The 8,650-nt window shown below is 41.2% G+C and overlaps 1 protein-coding gene across 1 annotated transcript in view; it reads right to left on the bottom strand.

The window, feature by feature from the left end:
* Window positions 1-591: 591 nt before the first annotated feature.
* phf21b (PHD finger protein 21B) overlaps window positions 592-8,650 on the bottom strand; it is a 69,324-nt gene continuing 61,265 nt past the window's right edge. The window contains exons 9-15 of the mRNA XM_087178845.1: window positions 7,992-8,068; window positions 7,838-7,892; window positions 7,282-7,304; window positions 6,517-6,675; window positions 6,187-6,253; window positions 5,951-6,054; window positions 592-5,621 (exon numbers count right to left, since the gene is read on the bottom strand). Coding sequence (XP_087034971.1) covers window positions 5,334-5,621; window positions 5,951-6,054; window positions 6,187-6,253; window positions 6,517-6,675; window positions 7,282-7,304; window positions 7,838-7,892; window positions 7,992-8,068 — 773 coding nt within the window. The 3' untranslated portion in view covers window positions 592-5,333. The remainder of the gene's footprint in view (window positions 5,622-5,950; window positions 6,055-6,186; window positions 6,254-6,516; window positions 6,676-7,281; window positions 7,305-7,837; window positions 7,893-7,991; window positions 8,069-8,650) is intronic.

Genomic DNA, 8,650 nt, shown 5'->3' with positions numbered 1-8,650 from the left:
ATGACATTTTTGGCTGGACAGCAACAGCTCTTTTTATGTCTCTCTTTCTCTCTCTCTCACTGATATAAAAGTAAACACCTGAAAAAATGATTAAAAAAAAACAAACATGTCTATGTATTCTTACTTTTCCTCAGAAAGTAAATCCACCTGAAATCACAGGTCAGACTCTGTCATTAATTTGTTTGGTAATTTTGTCAAACGACATCACAGTTATAACATCTGGATTTGACCACAGGTGCAGACGTATTCTGGATTTTGACTTTGTCTTGTTCCTCAGGGTTCAACTCACTGGTTTTAAGTGGGCGGGTCTCATTTGGAAAAGGTGATGTCATACAATTCTGTGCACCAATCAGGATTTAGCAACATTTAGATTTAAAATATGAGGAGTTTGAGTGTTGAACTCTTGAAAAAGACATTTTCAGGTTTTATTTATTAACTTTATTACTCATTTTGTATTTATTTCATTATTTAATGTATTTATGTTTTATAGTTTGAGCAGTGAAGTTTTTTCAGGAGTTTTAAAAAGAAAAATCAAACACTTGTTTTTTGGCCTTAAATGTGTAAATGAGATGAAAACAGACACTCGAATCCTTTTGTTCTTGAATTTCGTTTATTAATGATTCAATTTTTCGTAAGAACTTGGTACAAAAAAGTGAGACTACTCTTTAACCATTTACCAACTTCCATCGATCGACTTTTTAATGCATCGTAAAGAAGAAAAAAACTACATTGGCATATTTAAGACAAACACTTTCCTATACACACTATCCACTGGACAGTCCCCTTATCAATGACAAAGAAAAAAACTCCTACTCCAACAGCCAACACACACTTTCATTTCCGTCTACACGCCGTCGTCGTGTCGTCGTCGCCTCCTCGTGGCAGAAGAACACAGAACGTTGTAAGCTAGAAGTCAGAATGCAGAACTGGCAAACAATAGAAAATCCAATGTTCTGTTCTCTTCATTTTTTTTTTTTTGCTCCTTGATAAAAGAATATAAAAATGTTCTAACTTTTTTTTTCTCATTTGTTCAAATGTCGTGTTGTGTATTAAAATAGATCTGTTTAAGCACTGCACAGTTTCTCCCGGAGAAGATTTCTAGAAATGGATGAGGAGGTGTGGAGGGGTGGGGGTGGGGGTGGAGGAGGAGGAGGAAGAGGAGGAGGAGGAGGAGGAGGAGGAGTTCTTATTTTGTGGGGGTTTGAAGTATCGACACGACACGGAGCTGATATGGATCCATCTGTGGTTGTGGTCTGGTCGAGGACTGGATATGTTTCACATCAGGACTCCACACTGATCATGATTCATTCGTTCATAAAGGCAGATTAATGCATCATCTGTTTGCCTCAGATACAGAGCCTGGGAGTGTGATCATTTCATCTTTTAAATTATTTAGTTCGTACCAACAGAAAACATGAAATATTTGCTGGTTCCTGATTTATATTAATGTAAACTGAATATTTTTCAGTTTTGACGTCTGAAGAAAAATTAATCAAAAAAACAAAAGTTAGATTAATGGATTTATGTTGAACAATCAGGTTTTTTTCTTGCAGCGTTTTTAGGTGTAAAACAAAGACGACCTCTGATAACATCAGAAAAACATGATTTACTGTTGATGGAAAAAAGAGCAGAGACGCTAAAATAAAAACTAAATAACACAAAGTGATGGAGGTGAGTCAGGACAGTTTCCTTGGTAATACTGAGATATAAAAATACAAATACAAATCAAAGTAAAAGTCCTTCACTCAGAGTTTTACTTAAAACATATCAAAGTGTTGTTCTGATAGAAAAACATCTTGAATTAAAAAAAATACTCTTTCGTCAGAAACTGTCCCGTCAGTGTGAATGTTGGTTCATTACTGCGAATATGTGTCAGGACAGTTTTAATATTGTTGTACTGTAGTTACATTTGGAGCCAATTTGAAGTGTTTTATACTGTTATTACTGTTTAGTTCAATATGTAACAGTGTGCTCTATTCTTCAGTTGATTATAGACTTTTTGTTTTAGAAAATTCATGAAGGAAAAAAAAAATTTCCTCTGAAATTTAGTGGAAAAAAGAATAAAAAAGTCAATAAATGACAAGAGCAGCTGCTCTCTGCTCTGTTTCCCTGGTGCTGGATGTTTTATGATGTTAGAGGAGGTGACCACATCTGCTGCACCAACATCTGGATTTACTGAGTCAGCAGAAATGTCTCAGGCTCTGTATCTGGTGAAACATGTCAAACAACCTGTGGATTTAGATCAGAGTGAGACGTCTCTGAGCTGAACTGTTGGACGGCTGTGACCTTTGAGTCCAAAGCTTTTCAGTTTGTTTCTATCGTTCGAGTTTAATGTCCAAATATTTCTTCACACAAACATTAAACCTGCGAGTCTGTCGGGTTTGTTTCAGCATTTCTCAGTTAAACTCTGAGTGAAAACGAGTTTATGATTCATTGAGAAAATGAAAATAATCATTTGCAGTACTGTTGAGTCATTACGATTAATTTGTCTGTAATTTATTAAGACAATTAATAACTTATATTCATTTAAATCTATGAGTCACGTTTGAATTGACTGAACAGTCGATTTTCTCAAACATGTTTCTCTTTGTCATTTATTACAGTGAATTAAATTTGTTTGTTTATTTAATTTAATGAAATGATTAATATTAATGAATCTGAATCTGATTCACAGTAAAAACCTCTTTGGACTCGAAGGTCACAGAGCGTCCAGATCAGCTGATGCGTGTTTGGCTGCAGACGACTGAAACACGACGTGACGTCTCATCCACCATCGACACTTTTCACTTTTAATACAAGTGAAAATAAACGATGCATTTGTTTGAAGGACTGTTTCTCCTTCACATCTGTACGATTCAGGACATTTTGTAAGAACTGGTTCATTTGAAGCAACTGAAGCTTTTTCTTTTATATTGCTGCTCGTTATTTTTTTGTCTCGTTCGACTCGTTCGACTCTGAATCCACAGACGCTTCAGTGGTTTTTTTTTTCGTGCAGATGATGCTTCTCCAACATTGAGGATCTTTTCTGTATCTTTGATACTTTAGAGTCATGTGACCTGGATATGATCAAAACAAATAAAATCACTTCTTTTCTCTTCTCTTTTCTTAAAGGCATCTTCCTCTGTACTTTGTTCGTGTTTGTGCATTAGCAGCAGCAGCTGCTCCTCACCTGGTGACACTTTGATCAAATCAAATAAAAACTAAATCTATGATTCAACATTTAAACGGAACCTCTCTGGACCAGCAGGAAGACTAGCGAGATACACAACAGACCGAGCGGGACGTGGCGGCGGCGGAAACAGCGTCCCGGTTCGACGTCAAACCGGGAGGGCGTGGCCTCCGTGCCGCCGCTCCGCCCACAGTCAGAGAGAGTTGTTGCAGTTTGACAGAGGCGTCCCGTTTCTGATCGACCGGTGTCGAGAAAATGACGCAACAGAGACGAAAACCTGGATCTGAGACGGTTTGGACTTGAGGCAGTGTTCATCTGTCAGCTGACAGGCTCGTCACCGGAAACACACGAGTAAAAAAAAAAGAGCTTCACGCCAAAAATATAAAAACAGGCAGGGCGGGAAAAAAGCACAGTAGACGTTAATGATCCCGGTAGAAAAACAAAGAGTTTTTGGCATATTTTCTACACTGGTTAAAGGGGGAGGGGCTTAATGATGCATGACGTCGACTGAACGACGTTTGTGTTGGAGGGAACGAACTGAAGCTCAGTCTGTTTGTTTCCTGGTGATGACGCAGCAGCAGAAACAACAACAACAACAACAACAACATCTGGACACGATAAAGTTTCTTTTAAAGACGCAGAAACTAAAATATTTGAAATGTATTTACAGTGGAAGGAAACTTCAGGTTTGTGGTTTGATTTTAGGCAGAAACTGAATGAAGAATAAAGATCAGAGAATCAGAGACTCAGAGCTGCAGGAATGACGTGTGTGTAGAACAACCAGGAAGTGAGCGTCACCCTGGTTCCCTCCACTAAAGTCACTGACATTTTCCCATTGTCTTCTAGACAGTAGAAAATAAAGTTTCTGGTTTAGTTCCGCAGGATCATCTTCAAAAGGCTGTAAAGGTGGACTGGTGAGTTAACCAGGCTGTAAAGGTGGACTGGTGAGTTAACCAGGCTGTAAAGGTGGACTGGTGAGTAGATCGGTTTTCATGTTCAATATGACGACGTTTAACGTCCCCGACGACGAAAACGTCCTGAGCTTGTGTTAAACACAGACCTGATTTCATTCTGATTTCTGCTGTGGTAAAAGAATTTCCCAGTTGTGGGATTAATAAAGTTAATCTAATCTAATCTAATCTAATCTAATCTAATCTAATCTAATCTAATTCTAACCAACAACCCAGAGACTTCAGGATCAGGGAACAGGAAGTGCTAACATGCTAACATGCTAACTCAGATCCAGGTTTTTGGACTCATTCCTGCAGAACTCTACAGAGGAAATAAATGAAAAGCTCTGATATTTAATATTTAACGTTCGGCTTCTGCAACAAAAATCAAACCGTGATTTTTTTAAAAGTTTTTTTTTACTTGAAGATGTTTTTAAATATTTTTCATTTCTTCTTCTTCTTCTGTTATTTTCTTGTTTTTGCTGCTGTCAATCAAACAGAGACACAAACAGACTCAGCTCAGTTCCTCCATTATGAAAAACCTGCGATGATGATGATGACGATGACGATGATGATATCAATAATAATAATAATACAACATATGTACAGTGATCCCCTTGAATACTCCAAACTTACATTTATCAACAGGCATCATGAAAATACTAAACTCTCCACTAGAAATGCTAATTTCTGTAGTTTCATCTTAAATACTTTTTTCTTTGACTTTAACTCTATTAATACTGAAAAAAAGTTATTCTCTGTTTTTGTTTGAAGGCTCGTTCACGTACACCATGAAAACATTTCCTGAATTATTATGGCAAAAACATTGTTCGTAGGAGAATGAGAACAAACATCTACTCAGATATATGACTGTACAGTCCACTAGCTCTACTGTTCTCTCTCTATCTGCAGAACAAGAACCGGACCTGTTAGAAAAGGGCGGGGTCTCCAGGAGCCTCGTGTTCCCGCGGCGGCTCGTCCTCTAACTGTCGTAATAAATACATTAAGGCCAAGAACATGAAGAAATAGAAAAGAACTTGAAAAAAGAAATCTCGTAAGCACTGGAGGTGTTGGCTTTAAAAAACACGTGACTCAGTTCGTCTTCAGCTCGCACACAAACATGTTGAAATATTCCCACGAAAGAAACTTCGCCGCCCTCGACGCTGAAAAAAGTCGGAGCACCGTGTGAGGTGGTGGTGGGGGGAGGGGCGGGGCTAGTTGTTGATGTTCTCCTGGCTGTGGGCGTGGCTCTTCTGCAGGGGTGTGGCCGAAGGGCCCGGGGCGGCGGTGGCCGTGGCCGTGGCTGCGGCGGCTGCGGCGGTGCTGGTGGGTTTGATCCAGGACTGGGAGAGCAGGGAGGCGGCGATGGTGGCGGTGGTCGTCATGGTGACCTGGATGAGCTGGTCGCGTTGGATCAACCTGATGAGGTCTTTGAGGCGGTCGAGCGACGCCTGAGTGTCTCTCTGCTGCCCGAGGAGACGCTCCCTCAGGTCCATGCAGTGCTGCGGAGACAGGAAGTGGCAGAGTTAACTTCCTGTCAGCTGACGTACGACTGAAGCGCTAACTCTATCAAAGATCCTCTATAAAAGAAGATGACTCACTACGAGCAGCAGCAATGTTAAGAAACAGAAAACACTTCCTGTCTCCTGAGTGGGCGTGGTCACGTCAAAACAAAACAACAGAACACGAGATGCAGTGTGTATGTGTGTGTGTGTGTGTGTGTGTGTGTGTGTGTGTGTGTGTGTGTGTGTGTGTGTGTGTGTGTGTGTGTGTGTGTGTGTGTGTGTATGTGTGTGTGTACGTGCGTGTGTGTGTGTGTGTGTGTCTCTACCTTGAGCGTCTTGTTGAGCTGCTCGTCTTGTTCCTCCAGGTGAGCGCACTCTTTCTTCAGCTCGCTGTTTCTCCTCACCAGCCGTCGCTTCTCCTCCTGCCTCACTGCTCTCACACACACACACACACACACACACACACACACACACACATACACACACACACACACACACTTGATCAGCACATAAACAACACAACGACACACTGAGTCTTGTAGAGAGAGGAACTCGTTCTCACCTGTCTTGTGTGTGACGTAGGACTGAACAAAGTTCTGAGGCCACGACATGTTCTCCTTGTTCAGAACCTGGAGAACAGAGACGGCAGAGAGGTTACTATAGGTCACAGGTCAGAGGTCACGGTCAGGACTGTTTCAGGACTGGAGCAGTAACTGAACCACTCAGTGGTACAGGAGCTGGGTTTTCTCTGGACAGAGCCAGGCTAGCTGTTTCCACCTGTTTCCAGTCTTTATGCTATGCTAAGCTAAGCTAAGCTAAGCTAAGCTAAGCTAACGTGCTTCCTGCTGCACAGTGGTGACAGGAAGTGTTTTCTCCAAAGGGAACGTCTCACCTTCTTCTGGCACTTGGGGCAGTACCAGGGGCCTCTCGGGGGGGTTTTGAGCGGCGGATGGAGGCAGTTGGGGTGGAAGGCTCGGGGGCAGTTGTGGCAGGGCTGCAGCTCGCCATCCTCCTTACAGATGGCACAGTGGTCGTCATGCTCCAAGTCCTCCTGTCGTCACGGCAACAACCAGTGAGTTCACACAGTGTCTTGGTCATTTAAAGGTTTTTATTTCAAAATAAACAAAATGAACTTTCAGATCATTAAAGATAAAACATGAAAGTTTCATTTGAATCAGGGACATAAATGAGTTAGAGGACGCAGCAGTGAAATGACTCTTCACACATTTTATTTTGAAAATCATCTGGCTTCATGTGTCTGAATTCTCTCGATCATGTGACAGAAAAACCTCATCGATCAGTTCCTTCCTGACTTGATTGATAATCATCAGTCCAGATGTTCAAGGGGAATTTATCATCTTGTTTTTGTCTCTGAATTTCAGAGAAAATTTGAAAAACTTGATTTTTTAAATCAAATTTTTATCAGAAAAAGACAAAATCTGATCAACTTCAACAAGATCAATATTCATATTAATATTGATAACAATATAAGATGATATTCTAAATGTGTGACTCCTCAGATGATTTTCAAAGTAAAATATAAGTATGAAGCTTTTGTCTTTGCTCCCATCTTCTCCTACAGGAAGTGTACAGCAGAGGTGATGTCATATGATGTCATATCATGTGATGTCATATCATGTGATGTCATGTGACCTACCTTCCAGCAGAAATCCTCAGAGTCTAGCATGTGAATGGAAGCAGAGCAGAGGTTAGTGGCCACACACAGAGAGACAGGTGACAGGTGAAGCCGTGCAGCAGGAAAACACCAGAGAAGAAGTAGAGGAGGAGGAGGAGGAGGAGGAGGAGGAGAAGGATGGGGAAGGGGAGGAGGAGGAGGAGGAGGAGGAGAAGGATGAGGAAGGGGAGGAGGAGGAGGAGGAAGAGGAGGAGGAGAAGGAAGAGGAGGAAGAGGAGGAGGAAGAGGAGGAGGAGGAAGAGGAGGAAGAGGGGGAGGAGGAGGAGGAGGAGGAGGAAGAGGAGAAGGAGGAGGAGGAGGAGGAGGAGGACAGTTGCAGCTGGATGGAAAAGTTTCAAACCTTTCCGCCTCACAAATCTTAACGAATAATTTTTAGAAATACTTATAATGGTCCATTGTCTTTCAAAATAAAAGTCTGAGTGTTTCTTGTGTCCGACTTTAAAGAAAACCAACTGATGAGTTCATATTAAACTGTGAGTGACTTTAAATGACTTTAATCTCAGCTGATGAGTTTTACCTCGTGCCGACAGGAAGAGCGAGCTGTTCAGGTAATGAGACGCCAGACGTTTACGCTGCAGAGACACAAACAGGAAGTGAGACGTGACAACAGATATTTAAAACACTTTAGAAACGACGCAGTAACATGAAGAGGTGGTGACTTAGTTTCTGACCTCGGGCTCGAACAGGCCGCTGTACGCCGGGTTGGCCGTGCTCCGCCTCTTCCTCTCCTGTCGCTTCGTCTGGATTTCTGCTCACGAGGAAAAAACATTCATTAAAACATCTGCAGGTGAACAGCAGCTTCAGGTGTTTCCACATCTGTTCATGTGCAGCCGATTAAAGGCTCGTTAGGCTGGAGTTCATTAATGTAAGGTAACCACGGTCCATGTGACTGTCATTATAACTTCCTCATTATAAACCTTTGTCCAGGTGAAGTTACAGACGTGCAGATTCAGATCAGACTGAAAACTGTTTCTAACGCTGTAAAAACTTCATGTTTATTATATTATATTATTATTATACGTTATCTCATCATTATCAAACCTGATTTAAACAAACTTAATTAAACAACTGAAATCTGTTTGTTGTTTACTAAATATAAATGTAAAGATTTTTCAAACTTTAAGGAACAAATATCTATCTATAGATCTTTAAGTCTCACATTCATTTAATATTTCTGCCTGACAACATGGACGACGTCACTTTCTCTCATCTCCCTCTAGTTTTAATGAAACACTCAGCTGATGATGTTTGTAACAGGAGCATGAATAAAATCTGAGTGTCATCCCTTCTCCTCCCCCTCCTCCTCCCCCTCCTCCTCCTCCTCCTCCTC

This window comes from Seriola lalandi, unplaced genomic scaffold, assembly GCF_002814215.2.
Source record: "Seriola lalandi dorsalis isolate HSWRI2012SDOR001 ecotype SW California unplaced genomic scaffold, Sedor1 jcf7180002054737, whole genome shotgun sequence".
In the NCBI taxonomy this organism is placed as follows: Eukaryota; Metazoa; Chordata; class Actinopteri; order Carangiformes; family Carangidae; genus Seriola; species Seriola lalandi.
Note: the sequence above shows the minus strand (reverse complement) of the source record. Positions and strands in the feature narration are given on the sequence as shown.